This window comes from Gossypium raimondii, chromosome 8 (assembly GCF_025698545.1).
Source record: "Gossypium raimondii isolate GPD5lz chromosome 8, ASM2569854v1, whole genome shotgun sequence".
In the NCBI taxonomy this organism is placed as follows: Eukaryota; Viridiplantae; Streptophyta; class Magnoliopsida; order Malvales; family Malvaceae; genus Gossypium; species Gossypium raimondii.
The window spans coordinates 18,365,619-18,391,546 of record NC_068572.1 but is presented as its reverse complement, the minus strand read 5'-3'; the positions used below and the strand labels follow the sequence as shown (position 1 = coordinate 18,391,546).

General features: G+C 32.2%; 1 protein-coding gene and 1 non-coding gene across 2 annotated transcripts; both read right to left on the bottom strand.

The window, feature by feature from the left end:
- Positions 1-8,047: 8,047 nt before the first annotated feature.
- On the bottom strand, positions 8,048-16,255 carry LOC105790952 (uncharacterized). Its single transcript, XM_012618772.2, has 9 exons — positions 15,952-16,255; positions 13,153-15,735; positions 12,967-13,071; positions 12,674-12,826; positions 11,686-11,849; positions 10,649-10,796; positions 10,398-10,520; positions 10,162-10,249; positions 8,048-8,940 (listed from the first exon to the last, which is right to left on the bottom strand). The coding sequence occupies exons 2-9, from the start codon at positions 15,616-15,618 to the stop codon at positions 8,774-8,776; spliced, it is 3,414 nt and encodes a 1,137-aa protein (XP_012474226.1). The 5' UTR covers positions 15,619-15,735; positions 15,952-16,255; the 3' UTR covers positions 8,048-8,773.
- Positions 16,256-25,474: 9,219 nt separating this feature from the next.
- LOC128032195 (small nucleolar RNA R71) lies at positions 25,475-25,582 on the bottom strand. Its single transcript, XR_008188323.1, has one exon. It is a non-coding gene; the product is annotated as a small nucleolar RNA R71 (small nucleolar RNA).
- Between the last annotated feature and the right edge of the window lie 346 nt (positions 25,583-25,928).

Below are 25,928 nucleotides of genomic sequence, written 5' to 3'. Positions count from 1 at the left end.
CTCCCCCTTGGATGTCTGATAATGAAAATTTGTCTCGTTAAAACCTTATTAGGAAAAATCCCATGGGATAAAAACCTAATGAAAGAAAAAGAGTACACAATCTTCTATTACAAGTTGTCTCGTTAAAAACCTTTATTAGGAAAACCTAATGTGACAAAACGTTGATTAAAAGAAAAGAGTACAACATGTTTTAGACTCTCCCTAATGGCAACATCACATTACATCTTAGAGTCGACGCATTCAATCTTGTATACTAGTCTTTCAAACTAAAATGAATTTGTTGAACTTTTATATTACCTTTCTTCTCAAGATTATGACTGAAGAATAATTTTGGTGAAATATGTTTTTGTCACTTTTGATGTAACCACCCTTAAATTGAGTTATACATACTGTATTATCTTCGTATAAGATAGTTGACATCTTTTCCTGTAAAGGCAAATTACATATCTTTTGGATATGTTGGGTCAATAACCTTAGCCAAACACACTCTCGGCTTGCCCCATGCATTGTAATTATTTTTGCACGATTTGAAGATGCAACAGCTAATGTTTGCTTTGTTGAACGTCATGATGTGGCAGTACCTCCACATGTAAATAAATATCCCATTTGAGATCGCCCTTTATATGGATTCGGTAAATATTCAACATTAGCATAGCCGACTAATAAGGATTCTGAACCAATTGAATAAAATAACCCCATATCAATGGTCCCTTTGAGATATATAAATACATGTTTATTTCCATTCCAATGTCCACATGTTAGAGAAGAACTAAATCTTGCTAACAAGTTTATAGTGAAAGCTATATTAGGTTTTGTGTTGTTTGCAAGATACATCAATGCCCCTATGACACTTAGATATGGTGCTTCAACACCAAGAAACTCTTCATCATTCTTGCAATGACGAAATTGATCTTTATTCATCTAACGATCGTACAACCATTGGAGTACTCAATAGATGTGATTTATCCATGTAAAATTTCTTTAAGATCTTTTTCGTATAAGTTGATTGATGGACACAAATTCCATCTTTTAAATGCCTGATCTACAGGCTAAGACAAAATTTAGTTTTTTCAAGATCTTTTATCTCAAATTCTTTCTTTAAAAAATTTACTGCATTTTGAAACTCTTTAGGAGTTCCAATAATATTTATATCACTAACATAAACAACAATTATCATAAGACTTGATTTAAACCTTTTTTATACAAATACATGGATAAATTAGATCATTTTTATAACATTCTTTCAGCAAATATTCACTAAGATGGTTGTACCACATACGTTTAGATTGTTTTAATCCATATAAAATTTTCTTTAATTTAATTGAGAAATTTTCCCGAGAAACTCTACATTAGGGATTTTCATATAAATTTCTGTAACAGCTCGATTTTCAGTGGTGACGGAACAGTGGTTCAGGACCACAAATTTCTGTCATGTCTACTAGTAATTATTATTTTTAAAATATTTATGGAGTCATGTATTAAAATTTGGTCAACAAATTTTAACATTTAGATAGCTAATAAAGGAAAAATGACTAAATTGTAAAATGTGCAAAATTTGTTTATTAAGGCATTAAGTGATCAAATGGTTTAATTATTAGTTGAGAAAGGACCTATGTGATGATTAGCCCTTAATTAATGTGGTGGGATGACATTAGTGAAGAAAAAGATAAAAATATTAAGTAATTTAATGGCAAAATTTTAAATAATTTGAAATTAGGTAAAACAAATAAAAAAACTAATTCAATTCCTATTCATTTTCTTCAACCTTGGTCGAATTCACCATTAGGGAGAGCTTCAAGCTTCGGTTCTTTCATCCTTGTGCATGTGAGCTTAATTCTCATATATTTCTTGTAATTTTTATGTTTTTGAGATCGTTGCAACTAGGTCCAGCTAGGTCGTATCTTCGTTTTTGAATCTGTTAAAAATTTTTGAAGTTTCCATTGATGAATCTTGAATTTTGTAATGAATACCATGTATTTGGAGCTTTGATTGTGTTGTTTGATGATTTTGTAAAGTGATTTTTGTTAGATTTTGATTTTAGGATTAAATTGTGAAAATGTCAAAATTTTAGGGTTTGATAGTGAATTTAATGTTTATTAGGGACTTTTAAGGGCCTAGTATATTTTAATGGAATGTTTACATGAGAAAAATGGTTAATTTGATGAATTTGGGTTAAAGGATTAAATTGCAAAATTGTAAAGGTTTAGGGTTATTGTGTAATTTCAAAAATAAAAGGGTATTAATTGTAAATGGATTGAAATGTGAAATTTAAGCTGATAATTGAAAATTTTTATATTTTAGATCAAGATTCCATAGATATTCATGGAAAAGGAAAAATTACGAAATAGTCCATAAACTTCTGCAACTATTACAATTTAGTCCAGGTAAGTTCGTACAATTTAAAATTTAAAATCTATATGAGTTATTGAATAGAATAACATGGTACAACATATATATATATTCAATTGTTGATAATAAATGATTATTTGGGATATATTATTGAATTTGATGTTCGAATTGGATATAACGCGGGATAGAGTACAATTGTAATTTGGCGTGTTATGTGGAATTGGAGTGGAGATTGTAATTTGGCGTGTTATGGGGAATTGGAGTGGAGATGGTTTTGGAGTGATGTATATACATATTACCCGAGTAAACCAAGGTTTAGCATGTGTTGCGAACTCTTGTGTTATACTCTATATTTGGTGTGTTTCTGTTGGTCTAGCTCTTATGAGCATTGGTGTGTTTTGGAGGGATTTTCTCCTGTGAGCATATGGTGTGTTTTTTTTGGACTGACGATGTACTCCTATTCGTAAGTCGTTCTTCGAATTGAAAATCTCGGTAAGGCAATTTTTTAATGAATTTGATGGATTTGCTACACATTTGAGTATTAAATTGAATGTATGTGATTTATGGGTTGAGATTGTGGATGACAGGGAAACTTTGTGGTTAAATTATTATTGTTTGAATTGTTATATTTACTTTGATAAGGTTTACCGTTTAATACGTCGAACTTACTAAGCTTCATTGTGCTTACTTGTGTTATTTAATGTTCATGTAGATACTCAGAAGGTTGGACGATCGGATCGGCACTCAAGTCACACTATCCAGCTTATTTTAGTAGTTTTTGGAACGTTCTTTTCAGTTTATATGGCATGTAATAGGCATGTATGTTGTTATAAATGTTTTGGATGTGTATAATGTTAAGTATGACCTTTTGGTGTAAATAGTTTACTTATATGATACATGTGAATGAGTTTAGTTCCAATGACAATATGAAGGACATGAATTAATGATATGTTGTGATTGAGGTACCTATGAAAGGTACATTGGTTAGATGTTAGGTTGGATGAATGGATAAGTTATGTTTGAAGTTGTATTTTGATATAAAATTGTATATACTTGTGGTACCAATGAGGGTACATTGGTTAGGCACTTAATAGGTTGATTTTGGTATGTTTTTGGCTTAGTTAATGTCATTTTGAATAGGTATTTTGGTTGGTATTTGAGTTTTTTAGGGTCTAACTAAGCTTGAAATGGTAAACTTGATGTTTAGGTTCATTTTGGGTCCACACGGCCTGAGGCACAAATGTGTGACTCAGCTGTATGTAACACATGGCCTGACGACATGATCGTGTGTCTTAGCCATGTGAGTCACACGGCTGTATGACCCCTGCAGTCAAATTTTTCTAAGTTTTTCTTAAACTTTCCAAATGTTTCCAATTTACTCCCGGATTGTTTTTAAAGTAATTTTAGGGCCTCGAGGGCTCGATTAAGGGACGATATAAGTATGATTGAATGTAATTAGAATATGTTTGCATTGATGTATGAATTAAATGATTTAATGTTCCATTTGTACGGTAATGCTCTGTAACCCTATTCTGGCGACAGATACGGGTTAGGGGTGTTTCAATTTCACTATCAAGTATACCGTACAAATAGTATGTAACAATATCCTTTAGATGCATGTCAAGTTTTTCATGTACTTCCAAACCAATAAGATATCTAAACGTGATTACATCCACCGTAGGAGAATACGTCTCTTCGTAACCAATATTGGGTCTTTGTGAAAACCCTTGTGCTACAAGTCGTACTTTATATCTTACGGCTTCATTTTTTTTATTTCGTGTTCATACAAATACCAATTTATATCCTACCGGCTTTACATATTTAAGTGTTTGGACTACAAATCCAAAAACTTCACATTTAGAAAGTGAATTCAATTATACTTGAATTGCGTCTTTCCATTTTGGCCAATCTAATCTATTTCTATATTTCTCAATAGATTTATGCTCAGGATTCTTATTTTCTTTTACTATTTCAATAGCAACATTATAAGAAAAATTTTTGTTGACAACTATATTTTTCTGGTTCCATTTTTTATTCCTAAAGTAACATACCTTATCGAGATCTCTTCATTTCCACTATTTTCAGGTACCTGAACCTCTTCTTTTTTCATTAGTTATATATTTGGCTTCTTCTTAGGCACTTGCATCCACAATATGACCATCTTCAATATTTGCTCCTTTCCTTTTACGAGGATTTTTTTATCTTTGGAACCAACTAGTCTTCCACACGTCAGGCGTGGATTACTTTCTTTTGCACTAACAGTTTACCCTATTAGGACATCAATTCGTATTAGAGCATTTTCAGCTGGTATGAGAGATTTTTTAATTCTCTTTAGGTCAGTTAATGAATCTGGAAATTTACTTATAAAATGAATTATCTAGTGAACTTCTGGTTCACGTTGCTTCGTATAAGAATCTTAGATACTGATAATTCATTCTAACTTTTTTATTCATCCATATTTTTATTCTCTCCCCCTAATGTTGAGAAAACTATCTCATAATTTATGACAACTTATGTCATAAGTAAATCTCCAATTAATATCTCAAAAATATTTATTAATAAAAGGAGATTTATATCAATGTACATTTCCAACCTCCTATGAGGACTCATTCATCTTTATGTGTTGTGGTGGAGCAATTGGAACGTATATCGCACATCTGAAAATTCTAAGATGGAAAATATTTGGCTTCTGACCAAAATCCAATTGTAATGGGGAGTATTTATTATAGCTTGTTGGCCTGATGCGCACAAGTGTTGCTACATGCAAAATATCATATCCCCGAGCTGTAATAGAGAGTTTTGTTCTCATAAGTAATAATTTAGCTATTAGTTGGAGACATTAAAGTTTATCTAAACTATTTTGTGTGTGAACATGACCTACATAATGTTCAATTTTTATCCCAAATAATCATTAAAAGCTTGGGATGTAAACTCACCACCATTAGCAAGATGAATTGTTTTAATTGCGTAATCTAAAATTAATTATTTAAATAAGTAATCTCGCAAATGGCAGCTCGCGAGTTGATAACATGTGATTATTTTGTAGATGCATCTACCAAAATAATATAATATCAAAACCATCCACATGGTGGATGAATGGGCCCACATTCATTTTAGAAATGCAAGACATTACATCTCAACTTTAGGTAGTTAGTTTCTAATAATAAATTTTCATTGAGAACAAACAACACATGAGAATTCTTTTAAATTAAAAAATCTTTTGGTTATTTACTGAATGTCTATATGAACTTTCAATTAATTTTTGCATCATATATGATCCAAGATGGTCTAATCAATTATGGCAACACTAGTGAACGTTTTGTCACTATCTTATGTGTAAATCATATAAATGTAATGTATTCCTTGGGAATACAAATACATGAGTATCTTATGTCTTTTTGTAGATGATTTTAATGTAAAACAAAAGATTTTCTTCTTCTCGATCTAAAATAATAATATTATGTTCTATAATATTTTGCATCACAAGGAGGTGCAACAGTAGCTCTTCAAGAGATTTTACAATTTGATGTAATACCTTAATGAATGTGTAACTTATTTTAAATACTATACAATTTTGAAATTCTTTTCAACATGAATGATAAAATTGTGGATCCTTAAAACTTTATTTATTCATATGAAAGAAAATGTATATTTGTATAAAGAATAAGTATAAATAAAATATATGTTAAACATAACAAAGAATAAATTCATGTTACTACTCAATCATTGTAACAAACATGCGGTTAGATAATTTTTATATACCATAACATAATAAAATATAAAATATTATAAGGTCATAATAAGATATTAAAGTTGTAGCTATAAAGGTTTAAAATTAAAATTTTGACCTTTACCTTTTATAACATAATTTCAATTCAAGTTTTATTATCATGCATTATAGAGTATCTTTTTTCTATAAAATTTACAAAATTTAATGTTTTTGACATGCTATAGTCATGTACTTGATGCAATCATATTTATTATCATGCTTATTAGTATATCGTTGTTTTAGCCTTATACTTTTCCACAACTAGTAGAATTATAATGTTAATATAAATTAAGAAGATAATTTTATTGTCATTCCTTTTAATTTTGTATCCATTGTGACATTTACTTGAAAAATGTCTAAACCAATGAGAGGTCCATAATGTTATTAACTCAACAAAAGAAATATAATTTGTATAAAATTATGTGCAATATTCGCTTCAGTAATATGTAAAAATTTCAAATATCCAAATTTATTTCCATGATCAAAAGTGATCAAATCATCAAATAATCTTTGAGTATCACAAATTTTTTGTCGCTATTTTGAAAACTTCAGTGATTCTCTTATTTAAATTTGTCATTCCACTTTATAGTAGAGACAAAAAAATTATAATCATTATAACTATGGTGATTATTATACCGTACTAGTCTATCAAAGACCACACTTATAATCACAGTTATAACTTTGTCCTTTTAAGATTGATTATGTAATGCTACTTTCACATCAAGGAATGAAGCATATCGAAGATAATTTTTTTCATTATCATAATTTTCTTTCAAAACTAAGCCATAATTTTAAAGAATCTTTTACATGCTTTCTTAGTGAGACTATAATTAAAAAATTCATGATTAATATCACTATACGGATCTCAAGCATAGACTTGAACGCAAACTAATCATTGCATATAATACACATTTACTATAGATGAGAGGATATAAAATAATCATATATTTTAATCAAAATGAAAACTAAATCAATCAATTCTATAGAAATAACAAAGAAAAACATATACCCACATAGAAAGCCCAACAATTAAACTTGAGAAGGGATTGATAAATTCATAGAGATGCAAATAGAAAATTATAAATTTAACTTCTTAATAAAAATCGAATCAAAATCTGAAAAAAAAATTTTGATTGGACTTGAGTAATTGTGAATGAGAAGTAAAGACTATGAGAATTCTTTGTAGTAAAAGAAGAGTGATCATCCCCAATCAAATCTCAAGTAGGCACTCACGATTTTTTATCCAAACAATTAAATTTTAATGCTTGGAGTCCAACAAAATTTTAACGCAAAATAAAAATCTATTACTCTTGAATAAAATCGTGTTGATAACGTATAACAAAACAAAGAAAAATATAAAATAAACAAGAGAGAAAAATACAAAAATAAAAAGATGATTCAACTTTCACATGGGATACAATAAACTTTGTACATGCCCTCTATTTATAGTGCCTTAATCACTGTAGATTACAAACATATAATAAAGATAATTAAAATAAATTCTTTAAGGATTATAAGAGTTAAAAAAATGAAAATGAGGATTTTGAGAGTTATAAGACATCTATTTATCAATAGATTTACATCAGAAAAGTAGTAAATTAACATGTCAAAAGAAGAGTGGACTACTAAAAATACATCAATTTATCAATAAGTTAATAATACATCATTTTTATGATTTTAATTACCGTATTTCAATTATTGTCTTGATTTAGGACAGGTACAACGATGCCGACTGAAAAGTCCGCAAAATACATTGCTTTATAAATATGTCATTATAACGTCTCTATGCAAATAATGATTAAAATTACTCATATACTTCTGTACTGATAGTAATACTAATATCAACCGAAGTAAGATTCAGTACAATAATATTGACTGAACCATAAATGAAATGACAAAAGCAAGTATTAAGCTGATAACGGTTTCGAATTCAATCTTGAACATCCCCTACCCATTCCCTTTATTAAAAAGAATCTAGCACAATGTTTCAGTTAATCAAAATTAATGAACAAAGATATAGTAGATTAATTACAGAAACAGGAACTCGTGTGCAATGCTGAACTGAGAACCCAATTTTTACACCATCTAACCTTTTAATAATGATGATAATAATAGTAATATAATAATAACAAAATTTGATCCTAATTTATCTTAAGCATGCAAGTGCCATGCATTATTACTTACCATAAGCTTTACATAAATATATTCAAAAACAGAACAGAGATGCATTCACTTGTAGTACTGCCATCGTGATTGCGTTTAAACTAGCAAATTCCTGATTGCTCAATTTGAAGCCTGTTAAAAATGATGAGAAACCATTTTTGTGCAAAAGATTTATATAAGATTAAAACCTGTTGAAACTCGCATCAAATCCCAGTTCTAACTTTCATGGCTCCCCTATCCTATTTGTACCAATCATGTAGCCTCCCTGAGGGTGAGTACAAACCCAACCTTGGGTGTCTACATTTGCACTCTTGAAACAACTTGTTGCAGTACTACAAGAGATCCATTACAGCAGAACCAAAGGCATACGTATCGTATCTTAGTGTAGTGTATTATTAGACTAACCGGTAGATGACCAAAGCTGCAGTAACTGGATGCCTTACTTTTGTTTTCCACCGTATGATATGATGATGGCCTACTTCAGGATTGCCTTTATTTTACGTTTATAGCAGCAGCCATGCTCCTCAGCCTCTGAGATATTTCTGAAAATGGAGGCCTCTCTGCAGCATCAGAGGCCCAACACTTTTCCATCAATGCCTTCCATTCGGGATCGCACCATGATGGTATTTTTGGACGTAATGTGTTGTTTACAATTCCCCCTGTATATTAAAAGAAATATATATATATATATACGCACAAAGGGAGATCGCAGTTAAGAAAATAATAATGGTCTGTTAACAAGATGAGTTCACATCTAAAACTATAACCGGAGAGTAGAGTCCAAAAACATGCATACTATTAGTAGAATAGTGAATACTTAAACCAGAAAAGATCCTTTTAAACTTTATTACAAACTAGAAGTCCTGAGTCCATAACTCATCTATATGACAATTGATTCCTTTTTCATTTCAAATAGCAAACATAGTACTTATTTCAGAAGTAATCACAGATAAAGATCCATTCATAGGTCAATACTGAATTATTTTATGAAGGAACTACATCAAACCAGACCTACAAGCAAAAGAAAACAAAAAAAGAAAAGAAAAAAGTCCCTTTTCTCTATCAGAAAGTAATTGCTTATTAATCAGTGGGATAGTTCCTCCATGAACAGTCAATGACAATAACATTTGAAGTGTGAACCATGCTCCGTTAATGCTAGAACTGTTGAAACTTGGATGTTATGCATAACTTTTAAGTACCAAAAATTCAGATAGTATGAAAGAAACAAAACAACCCAGAATAAAAATATTCAGGTCATTTTTCTACTTGTTGAAGATCCAATTCTAGTTGGTAGTCACAAATACACGCGTTTCTATTACGACTCTTGCAAATTCCAAGTCAAGAGACAATTACATCATCTAATTTTGTCCCAGAAAAGACAACTTTAGCCCAAGGCATACGCGGTGCAGTGCCCTATCCTCAAAGGAACTGATGTTTTAGCTAGAGATTACAAATGTGCTAAAAAAGTAAAAAACTTTTCCCAACATAAATTAAGAATTCTCCAAATATCTTACTTTCTAATTTTACTTCATCTTCTCCAGCTATCAAATGAAGGTTGATAAACAAAATTAAACTGTACACTGAGAGAGAGAGAGAGAGAGAGAGAGAGAGAGAGAAATCCTAGTTAGCAATATTATAAAAAATAATAATCATTGCTACAGTGCTTGGCACGATTATGAGTGTCAGGCAAAGAACCCGCACTGAAAAAGGAATCTTCAGTTCTTTCTCGTAGCAAAAGTGTATATTGATAGACATGTCCAATATATGTATCAGATTGCAAGTGTAAAGTGAAGAGCTGAAGCAACAAAGATTCTGAGCAGAATGTATGGAAGACTTGTAGAAAACACTCACAACAAAAAAATCCAATTTATGATACTTACCAATTATAGAAGCACAATGCATATCTGCATAAGGTTCTTCACCAGTCAGCAACTCCCACATAACAATGCCGAAAGAGTAGACATCAATCTGAAGAACATAAATTGATGGGAATAAATAAAATAAGTCTCTGGCCAAATAAAAAGAAAAAATAGGCACAAAAAATGCCCTAAGAAGCAAAAGAAACATGTTTAAAATAGCTGTATCCTCATATTTGCTAAAGTCTGTATAATATTACCTTTTCAGATACCATGTTACTTTTACCACTCAAAAGCTCAGGTGCCATCCAGGGTAGAGTTCCACGAACACCTCCCGAAACTAATGTATGTTGTCTGACCTTTGACAAGCCCAAATCACCAATCTAAATGCATATGCAAGTAATGCATCAGTTCCAACTCTGCTGGACGCTCCCCCAAACACACACAGACACACAAATTGAAATCCAACTTAAAGTTTTGAGGTCCAGAAGCAATTTGTAAGACAGCATACCTTGCACACTGGACGCTGTGGATCTCTCATATTTACCAACAGATTTTCACATTTCAAATCAAAATGTACAATGTTTTTTCCATGCAAATACTCCATTCCAAATGCAGCATCCATGGCTATGATGAGTCTCTTACGACGATCAATAGTCCTGCGCAATAACATATGTCGCACATTATTTAGGAAAATATTACATGCTGGCTTGTTTAGTCTACTGTGAAACAAATTAACTGCATGCTAAGGCAAATAACAACAATTCTAGTACAAACTTCAGAGAAGATGCTCAAAAGGCAACCTAACCACATAGCTATTAAGGGCTATAAGTGACTAGAAGATTACATCAGGTGAGATATGTGTTTGGATTCAAGCGCAATGATGACGGGAAGAATAGTACAAAGAGAACATGACCACTAAGGACGTTAGATTAAACCTTGTAAATTATAAAAATGAAATAACTTATGTACCATTTATAAAATCAATAAATTATTATAATTATATTTATGTTAAATAATATTTTTATCAATAACTAACTAAAAGTTCATTAAAATTTTAGTGATATATCAAATAATATTTTATTTTTATTATTGATGTGTTTATTCATGTTTTATTTAAATGAAAACTGAAAAATAAGTGATAAAGATATTTTCCATCAATATTTAAAATTAATTTTATAAAGCATTTAGCAAAAGAACATTATTTCTAAAAAGGAAAAAACAAGTATAAATGAAATATTATTTTAAAAATTATTAAAGTCATTTTAATCTTAAAATTTTAAATATAAAGATAAATTGAAATAAAAATACAATGGTTATGGCTCAAGAAAATATATAAAAGGGATAGAAATGTAACAAGAGAGATGCAGTGAGCCACTGCACCCTTCCCTCGGCAGTGGAAATTTCAATCTCCACACGACATTTCAATCCCATTGCACCATACCTCTGTTATCCAAACAGCAAATCACAGTGCAATTGCACTAAAAAGGAGTCTAAAGCACTGCACAGTAACAACTTTTGAAACCAAATGGGACCCGACATGGTTACCTGTCCTTCTTCTGTAAAAACTGCTTCAAGGATCCATTAACCATGAATTCAGTAACAGTAGCTAAGGATCCATCAGGACCATCACGAACTATGCCATAGAAAGAAACAACATTCGGATGATGTAATGAACTCAATATCAAAGCTTCTTTCCAGAAATCTGCAATCTATGGCAGCATACAAATAGAGATTGCTATCAATTGAATTATGAGAAGCATAGAAGTATTATAAATCATTAGAGCCCTTAAAAGTAAATCCATCAGAGGGACTGACTAGAACCCAACAATTGAACCATGTCCACCAAATGAAGGGAATTAAATCCAAAACCCAGGTGTGAGAGAAAATACAAAGATATAAAAGGCAAATAGCAAAAAAGCTGGTCTACCTGAAACATATGGTAGGACAATCATAAATATGGGCAACAAGGAACTCTTACTTTAGTAAATAACAAAATCTCTCAACCAGGATCCCCAAAGAGGTAAGAGAAAAGGTAGGCAATGGGCAGGATTTGATCTCTAGAGTTCATTACTGCTAAGTTATTACTTGAGACCTTTTAATGATGTCATAAGTAGAAACTGAAATTTCCAAGATTCAATTCACCAGCTGAATTGCTTCCATTTAATCACAACATTTATAAAGAATTTTCCTGGCTTTTTCCTTTTGCTAAAGATCAAAGCTTTATAGGCCATTACATTGCTAAGTGCAGGCACTAAAAAAACCAAACATACGCAACATGTTTTTTTTCTTTTCTAAATGTTGTTAAGCACTTTCATGTGAAACAGCATAGCAGTTCATTCTTCACATTGTACAAGCACCTTTTTTTTTACTCAATTGTCAAAAGCCGAATATAATTAAAAACCAAAGCATCCATGACCTATAAAACACATCAGTTGAAGCATTTGTAATCCTTTTAACTATCAAGCAGCCTTGTGTAAGCACTGCAAGGGTATGCAAGCAAAGCCATAAAAGGAAAAGTGCTAACAGTTATTACCAATCGTTCTCTTTCAGAAGGCTTCCCTGCAAAGCAGCTGGCTTTAATTCTCTTGATTGCTACATCAGAACCTTTCCATTTCCCATGATAAACTGCCCCATATGTTCCAGAGCCTAATTGTCGGATCTCCTCTAGATCATCGTTCTTTATCGTCTGAAGGTAAAATGCAAATATCATCAGAAACAAAATGGCAATAAAATATGTGTAAACAAAATAAAAAGTTCAATGATCTTTAAGAAATAATAGAGAAAGAAATTAAAGTTAATATGATGAAAAAAAAAAAAAACAGTAACCTGTAAGCCTCGTGCAATAGCTTCAGCCTCGGCCTTTGTCGGCTCAATTTTGGACGGGGATATGTTGTCATTATCAGGATCCAGTTCCAACTCACCCTGGGCATTCTAGTGTACAAAGATATGTTAGAAAGATTAAAATATAATATTGCAAGATGTTCTATAAGAATTTTTTTTCTTGAATCTCACCACTGATTCTGATTCATTTTCAGCCACTTCTCCTTGAACTGCTTCATGCTTCATAGAAGCACCCTCTTGAACTTTGACTTTTACTTCTTCAACCTCTTCTAAAGCTGCTTTTTTAACTGAAGCAACAAACTGTGGTATGAAACTCAAATGGTTTACAGATAGCTTTGAATTTTCCGCAGCACTAGGATCTTTTTCACCAGGTTTTGCCTGCTCACCATCCTCTTCAGCAAATTTTTTGCAACTTGAAATGCTAGTCTCAACCAATGCTGTTTTAGATTCATTTTCAGTAATTTTGTTTTGCTCTGTGCAGAGAATACTTGGAACCTCAAAATTTTCCACCTTCACTGCATTATTTGCTTCTTTATCTTCCATGGCAACAATTTTCTCCTCAGTCCTCAATGCCCAAGTGGCATTAGAATTATCTAGTGATCTAGGATTGTTACTGGAAACATGTTTATCATGAATTAAAGTTGTAGGTTGTTCTGGAGACTGAACAGGTTCTGGGGAAAGGGCAACATTTAGCATGTCTTGTGGGGATCGAATTGGTTCCATAGTGATAGAGCATTGAGTTTTCAGATCATGAGGACTAATGTTCATCTTAAGAGTATGAGCATAAGCATTGTCTGGAACACCAGTCGCATTAAAACCCAGCATCTTTTGTGAAGACTCAACCCAAGGATTTTGACCATCTGTTACACAATGTATTGAACTACCTTCGACCACACCTTTCAAAATTGCTGGGTTACATGCACCATTTACCTGTTCGGGTAAGCCAGATGTTTCATAAGCAGGGGCACCCTGAGTTGGGTTCTGAACATTTCTCCACACAGACTGCCCATGTAAATGTCCCTGTGGCACTTGGTAAACATTATCTCCACCATAAGGGTAAGGATAATTCCCATAGCGGACTCCACGTTCTTCAGGAGGAATGTGAAGGTGGGGTGAAGCAACCACAGCTTGATCGTGAAACACTTCGTTCCCCAATTCAGATACAGTTTGGTGATGAACATAATTTGAAGGCAAATGATGGCCATCAGCTAAACTAGCGTGCCCAAGAGGTAAATTCATGCCAGCACCATCATGAACATAGTGGTCATTCAATCTTCCAGCTCCAGGTACGTGATTTCTAGCTTCCTCAACACAAGGATTCAATTGGTTCTGCAAAACCCGTCCTCTATCATGACTATGTGTTTCACCATAAGCAGAACGTGGATCAGTGTGATCCTTGGAATAAAACCCATGCTGCAATTTTCCATCTGCATTCAGCATGAAAGCTTCATGGTTTGGTGGGCATTCCGGACATGGACTATTAACCTGAGGAACTCCATTTCCCATGATAGAATGTTCCAAAAGTGGCGTTTGATTTCTGCTGAAAGTAGCCCTGCAGTGCTCACAGATGTGGTTCCCCTCATAAACACTATGACCATGAAGTATATTACTGGGAAAACCAGCAGGCTTATTACCAGGTATAGCTGCAGTTGGCATCCATATTACATTATCTGAAAACTGCGGCTGGTGCTCATATTGGGGATGATGACTTAATTGCTGCCTCACATATTCCTCAGGCAATCTGTCCAGGCATTTGTCTGCTAATTCTGGAAACGGTACTCGGTAACGAGATGAAGAGGGTGAAGGCGGAAACTCTGATAGCGTTCTGGGATCATGGTGCCCATGATGCCTAGGAGAATAGTAAGCAGGACTCCATGTACCTTCCATTTCATTGTACCTCTGAGGAACTGGTGGCAGTAGTTGCCCGGATCCCATTTGAGGAATATTAAGATGATGCAAGTTATAAGGCGGCACCAACATCTCAGCATTCCTCTGGCTATGAAGGCTACCATCAACACTCACACCGTTAAAGAATTGTTCAGCTAAATGAATATCATCAGAAACTGGAGCCATCACAGGAGAGTCGCACTTCTTAAAATCAGAACCCTCATTTAAACTGTTCAAAGCATCCACATACCTCCTCTCAGTCTCCCTCTCATCCCCATCAACATAGTGTGATGAACCTTCTCGGTCAGGATGAGAAAATAGAAAAATCCTAAGCCTAGTGAACCCATCGCCTGCACCCAACTTCTCATACTCCTCCATCATGTTAGTCACATCATCATCATTCACAACTGACACTAAAGCATCAAGATCCTCATCAGGCTGCTGATATTTCAAAACCGCTGCTGCATCATAAAGCTCCCTCATCTTATTCATCAACTCCTCATAACTAATATCTCTCGGCAGACTTACAATTCGCGTTTCTCCACCAACATACCTCAATTTCCCATCTTGTGGTCGAGGCAAAATGCTACCTAAGAAGCTACACAAGAATTTTAGACGCGGGGGATCATCATTGGAACTAGGGGTGGAAGAAGCCAGGGCAGACACCGGGGTTGATGAAGGTGAATCCATCAAATACACAGCTTGATTATTATGCTGCTGTTGATGATCAACTATTCCCTTATTACACATGGGAAGGTTTTCGCTTTTCAGCTCACACCATGTAAAACATAATCGAAACTCTACCAATTTGTCAACCAAATTTCCAAGTTCACTAATTTTAATACCAGCAACAGATTGATTCTCCACCTGGTAACTCAAAAAGAGTGCCAGAAATCATCAAATCTCTCAGATTCTCAACACAAAAGGAAAAAACTAAATTGAATTCAACTGAGCAAACAAAAAAATCTATCACCGACCAAATTCATCAACAACAGCTTAAACAAGCCCCAGCAAAATTTAACAGTTTCCAGATTCAATAAGAAAAACCCGAAATCAGATTTAGTCAGAAAAAAGAAAGAGTACCTGAAAAATGGGGATTGTAGGGGAAAAAACTTATTTATTTAATGTTTTCTCTCTCTGCTTGATTGGGTGAGGCTTTCTGTATATTTATGAAAGGAATGAACGAGAATATGGGCTAATCTAAAAATTCAAGAAGAATTGGAGAAATTGAAGGTAAAGAAGAAGGAGAAGAAGAAGAGGAGGAGAGGCATAGCCCAAACGCAAATGGAATTTTTTTGGAATGATACCATGCCATGCCAAGGCTGTACGCCAGGTAACGTCCCACGTGGCACAACCATCTCTTCACTCACCCTTTTCTTTCTCCCTTCTTTTCCCCTATTTATTATCTCCTCCCTCGACCCGTGTGCTATCGAATCATTATTTTTAATTTTTTCCGCTAAACTACGCAAATAATAATCTAATTATTAGAAAGTTTCTTATTAATTCACTTGATTTTAAAAAGTTAAAAATTAGTCCACTATTATTTTTTAAAATTTTTATCTATTAAATCATTTACACCTTTTTGGTTCTTTGATTGGCCATCATGAAAGAGTTTTTCTTGTTGGGTTATTGAAAAAAATCCAACACCTTAAAATTCGGGTATGACATTTAGTATTTTTCCAAGATTGAATACCGAGAAAGTTTGAGAAAGTTGGAAAATGAGTTAGATAACGAATTTTTGTGAAAGGGAAATTAATATTGGAGATGGAAATCAATGAAAACTATTGTCGATGCGAGAATGTGGTCAAAAAAACTAAATTGGAAATTCTAAAAAGTTAGAGGACTAAAGTAAAAATTTGACCAAAATTAGAAATGTGACTTATTATTAATTTATTGACGTGATAAAAATCACTTTTGGACCAAATAAAAAAATTTCAAAATATAAAGACTAAAGTACGAATTTTCTCATTTTATAGAGAGAAAAGTGTAGTTTTACTATAGACTTTATAAAGAATTAAATGTGAATTATGAAATTTGAGGGATTAAGTGCCTAATTTTGTGAAGAAATTGTATTAAAGGTAAAAATTGGGGAAAATGAGAATTTTGCCACATAGGGAATTTTGGGTATTTCTCAAGAATTAAATGTTGAATATATTATTTTGATATATGGAATTTGTAACATCCTTTTCCTAACTCGGTCGCCGAGTTCGAGCTACAGAATGTCACATCTGTTATCTGAGCAACTATCGTAAATAAATCATTCAATCATATCATAAACACATTCACATTATGATATACAATTGAATCCAAGCTTTAGTCAAAGCTTAAGAAAGCTCCTTTGTCGACCCAAGCATGAAATAGTAACAAATTTTTAAGTATTGAAAATTCAGGGTCGACGTCGTGAAGTCACCTCCTCCATGTCATGACGTTGCCAAATAATTTGTCACTTCATGACCTCAAGCCACCTGGTGTCGCGACGTGGCTCATCGTCGATCGATGTTGCGACGATGAATGTTTCTCGTTGAGACATGGACTCTGTATTTAGTAAAAATGAACCATTTGGTATCCATTTCAAAACTCTCAACTAAACCTATTAAACCATTTGATCACTTAAAAACATGCCAAATACATATATTTCCTACTAAAACATGTCATTTACCAATTCAAAACAAGGTCAATTCAAAATGAGTTCAACTATTACATATCAACCAAATGTATTCCAAACCAACTAACCAAATACCAAACTTATATATGCCAAATTCATATTCAAACAGGCCTAATAGTTCAAGCATCATTGTTCATGTCCTTAACAAGTGAATCATCACATTGCTTACCATTCAAACCTAAACAATTCAATGTCATTTCAACTAACAATTTGGCTATGAAACTCTAAGCATTAACAACATTACACCTTCCCAAAACATGTCATTTCAAACACCATACATTTCTCAAACATATCAACCAAAAATATGTCATTTCAACTAGGCACCAACCGTTGACAAATCATGCATTTCAACCATATATCAAGAAAATATTTAAACTTCAATTCAAACATACTAGGTAATGGTAAAACAAGCTTACACAAGTATACATATTCCCATATAGATACATACACTTCAAGACACCTAAATACATGTCACAACCCCAGAATTAAAATGATAAAAAGCTATTGATTCAAAAACAGGTTAGTGTGAGCTTCAATGTCGATTTGAATTGACTTGTTCCGCAAAATGATCTACAAGAAAAGGGAAAACAACAGGGTAAGCATATACGATGCTTAGTAAGTTGTATAGAAACTAAAACTTACCTTGATTAATTAAACATAACAATTATTCAATAAGTTATCAAATTAACTTTCCTTGGCACCTAAATACATATCTATACATGTAACAATATTTCAAACCGAAAATGTTAGATACGATCTCAGATCATAATACCGCCAACATTTAAAACATAATTGTCGAAACCATTTTTTATTTTGAAAAACGGGTTCGACTTGGATTTTGAAAAAAAAATGAAAATGGGAGTCGCCACCGATCCTTTTTATTTAGGTGTGATCGGGTCACCTCAAAAAGTGGTTATTTTTAATAAGCAATTTGACTTTATTAACACAACGATTTTGGTCCACGAAATTCAGAAAAACGGGTTCGGGAGTCGGTTACGTACGAGGAAGGATTAGCACCCTCGTAACGCCCAAAAATTGGTACCTAATTAATTAATTAATGTCTTAATGTCGAAAATTGAAAACTTTGAAGAGATTTAAAATACGATCTTTTGTTTTTTTTTAAACTTATTTAAAAAAAGTTACTCGATAAGACCCTCTCATTTTGAAAAGAGAAAATGTCACACCCAATGAGTTAGGGCATGACATTTCACTTCATCAAAAACGAGCTTGTCAAAAAAAAACTCGTGCAATAAAATTTAAAAGGATATTCAATTGTTTAAGTCAGATGAAGAAATCACAGCCCAATACGTTAGGGCACAATTTCTCAAAATTCTAAACATTGAATATTACCTTTATTATTTTTAGAAAAAAAATCCTCATCTCGAGAAAACAACGTGTCATATCCAATGCGTTAGGACACAACGTATTAAATTCTCGATAATGAGCTTTTTATTTATGTTTTGATTAAAGAGCATTCTCGATTATTCAGATTCAACGAAAGAGTTGGAACCTAATACATTAGGGCTCAATCTTCTCAAGATTCCAAATACTGAAATCTTGCCTTTATTTTTCAAAATTTTCTCTTTATACAATTTGGGTAACAATTATATAATGGAGTAACAATTGTGATAATATAAATATAAATAGCATGATCAAGAACAAAATAAAAATAAAAATAATGAAAAGATAAATAAAAAACAAATCAATCATGTATACACAATATCAAGTAAATAAAAAATAAAACCGAAACATTTAAAGAATATAATAATGGTAATAATGGTCATGTGAATAAATAAATAAATAAACATCAAGTAAAGCAATAATAATTACAAAGAAAATAGATAAAAATTATAAAATATAAAATATATATATGTACATATAAGAAAAATATATATGTATATGAATTATAAAAATAAAAAAATATATAAATATACATATTTTAATATGTAAAAAATATAAGTATATATATATAATTATGAAACATAGAAAATATATAAAAGTATGTGTATATATATATTTATAAAAATTAAAAAATGTATGCGTATATGTATATATTATAAAACATATGTATGTATACATGCATATATATAACAAAATTTGAAATTTAAAGGCCTAAAAAGTAAATAATAATGATACAAGATTAATGATGCCACTAATAGTATTAATAATATTAAAATAATTAATTTAATAAAAAATAACAAATAGAGGTTAAATAGCATCAATAATAAAAGACCAATGAATTTAAAACAAAGAGTATAAAATAAAAAATAAGGCAAAATAAAATGTAAACTAATTTGAAAATAATGAATTTGAAAATGAATAAAAGGAAAAAGAGATTTGAAATCAACAATATACAAATCAACAAATAAATTATACACAAATCAACAAAATAAGAACAAGCCACAGAAAATAAGAAAGCAAGAGAGAGAGGAATTTGAGTGAATACTCTTAAGAATTATTATTACTCCCCACGTCCTCCCTTTACAATGAAGGGAGAGGCCTCTATTTATAGTTAAGCCTCCCCAAATCCAACGGTACAGATCAATTACATCAACGACTAAGATTAAAGGGTATCTACAAATTAAATCTCTAAGATTACAAAATCATATCTTCTAAGATTGCATATCATATCTAAGATTGCATATATCATATCTAAGATTGCATATCATATCTAAGATTGCATATCCTTGAAGATTATGTTTCCATAAGCTTGTAGATGGACTTCAACCTTTTCAAGTAATGGGCCATTCCGATCGGGCCAAATGATATAATTTTGTACTAGACTTAGACTTTGTTTTATTATTTTGGGTTTTTTTTGTGAGCCCGAACTAAAATTTGGTATTACAATAATCACATAACAATCTATATATCAAATTTCATCAATGCCGTTTCATTTTCAATTCATAATCTAAATTCAATTTCCAATCATTTAAACATCGCCAAGTGTTATAATAAAACAGACTCAGATACACGGAAATATAATCCGCACACAAACTGATATTGTATCGAGGTTATCAGTCTAGGCTAAACGAACAATAAATATAAACTGAGAATCTGCAACAAATACGGGATCTCATATAACCATGTAAATCTCTGATTGTTTCCATAATTAACCCTAATGGCATGCCATATGTATCTTAATCATTTACTAAGTTCATATGGGCTTTATTATTGTAATCATACCATTTCAATCCCTATAACAGTATATACATGTCATACCAATCTTATAAACATTCCATGTCCATTTTGGTACCTTGTACATATTCATAAATACTATATTTTTTTCATACTTTGCAAATTTAGTTTAATTGATGCCAAAAATACCAAATTCAGGAAGCACGTATAATTGAACTTGATACAGGAGAGACCCAAAACCCCTCATAATATGTATGAGGGGCAACAACCCTAGTGTATGTAACTAGGGTTAGCCGCCCTCTCTCCTAATTCAACTAGGGGATTGGTTTTTCTATTAAATAAATATTATTTGTATTCTTCTAATTCAATTGAGGTTCATCTATCTCTCTTATAAATAGATGACACTAGTAGGGCAAAAAACACACAACTTTGAGGTATTTTTATTTTGCCTAAAAATAGTGAGAATTTATGTCTGAGTATAAATTCTATTTTTTGGGAATAACAATTTTATCGGTTTCTATAAGAGAGAAAGATAGAGAGAGAGATTTACTTTCTAACTGAAAGTAAGAAAACTATTGTTGGTTCTATATTTGATTCATAATTTTTCGAGCCCACACTCGAAGCAATTCATGGTATGAAAATTGCAGAGAAGGTCGTCCGGTTGAAGACTAAGAACGTCAAGGATTCGTTTCGCACAAATAATAGGTACTTTTCGGGAAAAGTTTATTATTATAAATATCACAAATCAGATTGGTTTTTAAAATTTTATTTTTCCACTGTGCAAAAAAATCGTTGTCGAACTAAATTTTTTCCAACAACCTTAACATCTTTGAGTAAATAAAAGAACTTATTGCTATCAAGTCAACCATGAAGCTTCCCTTCATTACGATCGAATGTATGATTATTAGGCTCATCACAAACCATAGTTATCTTGGCAATCATATTTTTCATGTCACACCCCAAGTCTGGCAGATCCAAGAATAAGGTGTTTAGTTGTGAAATCATTTGTTTAGCTTAGTGTAATCCACCATGTTAGGTCTTTTGGTGAGTTGAAACGTGGCGTATAGTACCCGTTATTGAGTAAATAAAGGTTTTAGGTTATTCTATTATCTAAGAGAAGGATATGCCAAGCAAAGTATAAGCCAGACGAAAGTTACTGCCAAATGTTTAGTATGCCTAATTTGTTTGAATACTATACTAGTTGGGTTGTAAAGTGACCTGGTTAGGAACCAATTGGATTGACTAGTCAAATATCATTTGTGTAGGATTTTAATTTATGTTTCTCTCAAAATCTGTAGGCCATTTAGAAGGACAAATTTTGAATTAAGTGACACTTGTTAAGTTCCACTAAATGGGATTAGGTTATATATATGTGTAAGAAGGATTCGTGAGAAAGGTTTTTCCTTCTTCAATATTACTCTTTCCTTCTTTTTCATAAGTCTGATCATATCTCTTCCTCATTAAGTTGGAAGCTAAGGTTCTTGGTTTAATCAGTGGTCATTCCATCTCCGATAGTGTAAAAGGGTAACGGGGTAAGTTTAAAAGAACTTAGTGAGTTCCATAGAAATCTTAAGCAAAAAAAAAGGAACCACTCAACATTACAGAGTACTCCCACTGGCGTATACAGAACTCAGACAGACTCAGTACACCAATAGTGTGTCACATAGGCGAATACTATATGCCTACACATCATAAATTAATCATTCCATTTTTATGCCAGCCACATACCTAGAGTTTAAAGTCAAATTCATATAAGATGTTTCTGTTTCATTCATATATATTCTCTCATTATAGCTCCCATTTCAGAATCATTCAGCAGTGTTTTCAATTGTGTTACGCCAATCTGGTTTGCAATATATATCTGCCCTACCGGAGGTTACACAAAAAAATTCTTTAACTCCATTTTAGTAGATCAATTCATATCTGATCATTCATTTCAGAAGCAGATGGTAGTGGCTTAACATGAAAATGACCTATACTTCTTATCCTAGACATACAGAACCCAGACTAATGACTCTGGATAGACAATCATTATTCACACTCACATACACTGATCATCCTTTACATAGTAAGAGTACTTACATACAATATTATAAAGTAAAGATAATCACAACACATGAAAGTAAGAAGGAACTCACTACAAAAAATAACAAAGTCAAAATAACAGGTCATTTGCTTTTGTCACTCGGACCTTCTAAAGTGTCGTGAGCTAAAAAGATGGTTATTTAAATATATCAGATTACTACTTCATCGAATTTAAACATGCATGCACAAAACATTAACACTTAACCCAGAACTAGGAAGTTTCCTTCCTTGCTCTAAACTCTAAATTATATGGAATTTTTTATAGCTGTTTATATCACTTTTTTACTTAGAATTTCTGTTAATCTCGAGCATTTGATATATAATTGGATGATTTTCATTCATATTAAAACATTAGACATAAATTAAGTGAATTTTTCAATTTTATAAAAATAATTATTAATTTTGCATAATTTTATTATTTTATGTTGGATGTTAATTTTACTCAAAATATTGTAGATGGACTGTTGAATCAATCAAACATGGGAGCTTATCACACATAAACATAAGTTAAATTGTACATCATGTGCATGGTAAGCTCATTAAATTGGACCTAATAACCAAGCAAGCTAACTTGGAAGATGATTGTTTAAAAGGATTGAGTCTGCTATGAATTAGCTGTCAATAATTGTCGAACAAGGGGGAGAATGGCCCAAATTTAGAAAAGGCATATGAGTAGCCCAAAATCAACTTTTGGAAGATTTATTTGGAGGTCCTTGCACTTATGAAAGAATCATAAATCATCTCTCAACTAATACCCAAGAAATCGTTCAATCCCTTGCATGATTCATCAATGAAATCAAGCATGAATCAAACAACCATCAACATCCCTTTCCACACTTCAAGGCCGACAAAGAAAAAGAGAGAACCAAGGGATTTTCAAGATATTTTTAACAAACTCCTATGCCTTCCCTCTACTATAAACACCAAACCTCACTTCTCATTCCATCACTCACTAATCCATCAACACTAATCCCTCATCACTCATTCATCTTTTCTTCCCATTTTTTCACGTATAAGCTTTCCTATTTCCCCATCTTCTTTAGCTAGCATTTTCCTTTGAGGAAAACCACTTTTGTCTGGCCACCTTGAGGAGCAATTTGCAATTACAAGAATGGAAAAAGCCACCACGATTGGTCTTCGGAAAACTACCAAAATTATCAACAGTTTTTTCTCCTTAATTTTATTTTTATTCAAAATATTTGCAAATTTTTTTGATGTTTTTCCATTGACAATGATGACTTAATTTTGTTTTAGCTAGAATAATTACATTAATTTGATAATGTTCATTTTGATTCACACTTATGATGTTTTGTGCCTCAGTCATTCATGCTTCCAATTAAAATCATTATGTATTTCATGCATTAAGATATGTTTGAATGCATTAGAATTAGTTAGTCAATCCTAATCGATGATAACTAATGGAAACGATAATTGGAAGATGCATGCTTAATTTATATTCTAATCATAATACATTAGGGGTTCGTAATAGACTAAGAGAACTTATTACCTTGCATAACTTTAGGTTTATGTGATTAAATTGTTTCAAACCTAATCTGTCCTTGTTATTTCACATAAATTCTAAGGAATCCTTAGTTAAATTATGACATTGGATTATGCATATCATTCTAAGTATAAGATTTGGTTGAACTTATATGAGATTCCCAGTTAATGAAAGATCGAGTTGCCATGAAATATTTTCCGAACATTGTTAAACATGATGAAAATGAATTGAGTCAAGTGTTGTAATTGTTCTAGCTTATTCATGTTATTATTGTTGAACTTGTAAAATTGCTGCTAAACCATCACCCTGCATTTCATTTCATATAATTTTCATTTGGGTTAATTTGCATCTAGTTAATTAATTCAATTTTAACATCTATCACTTCAAAATTATTGAGTTTTTCTTACCAACTTGTAAATTCATAATTTGCAATTATTTGATTAACAGATACAGTCCCTGTGGAGACAATAACTCTTTTACTTACTTATTACTTGATAACGACTGTGTATACTTGCAAAAATCCACGCGTTACAAGTTTTTTGCGCTGTTGCCGAGAACTGTTAATTTAATCATTATTTGTGAAATTATTTCTTGCAATTTGATTTATGTATTTTTATTTAATTAATTTTTTATTCTTTATTTTTTGTAATTTCTTTTTAGGAGTTTATGAGCATAGATCAAATCACTGATCTAATTCTTATAGACCTTAAAATCGAGCAGACATTTCGACAAAAAAGATGAGAAAGATTAGCCCAAAGACAAGCCACGAAGATGGCCCATGAAAATCAAAATGATGTTCAAGGGAATGGAGCCGCTAATGTTCATAATCCAATCCTTATTGCTGATGATAGGGATCGAGCTATAAGATAGTATGATGCGCCCCTTTTTAAAGAACTTAATCCGGGAATTAAAAGACCAAAGATCGAGACATTGCGGTTTGAATTGAAGCCTGTGATGTTCTAGATGCTTCAAACGATGGGCCAATTTAGTGGAATGCCTATAGAAGATCTACACCTTAACCTTTGACTATTCATGGAGGTAAGCTATTCCTGTAAGGTAGTCGGTGTAATTGAAGACGCATTGAGATTAAAGTTGTTTCTGTACTCATTGCGAGATCCAGTACGAGAATGACTTAATTCGTTGCCACTACATTCAATTTCAACATGGCAAGAATTAGCTGAACGCTTTTTAGTAAAGTATTTCCCAACTAGAAAAAATGCAAAGTTACGGAATGAGATCGCCACTTTTTGGCAAATGGATGATGAGTCTCCTTACGAGGCAAGGGAAAGATTCAAGGAGTTACTTCGTAGATGCCCTCACCATGGGATCCTACATTGCATCAAGTTGGAGACATTTTATATTGGTCTCAACACACACACAAGGTTGGTGGTAAATACTTCTGCGAATGGTGTTCTCTTATTGAAGTCTTATAATGAAGCTTGCAGGATCATTGAGAGAATAGCTAGTTACAACTACCAGTGGCCGACAAATTGAGCATCTTTAAGAAGACGAGTAGCCAGAGTGCATGAAGTAGATGCCCTTGCTTCACTCTCAGCTCATGTATATTTTATATCTTCAATGTTGAAACGGTTTACTACTAACGCTTTAGATCATGTTACAGCTCAGCCACTGAGTCAATTTGATGTTGTTTCCTATGTATATTGTGGGGAAAGT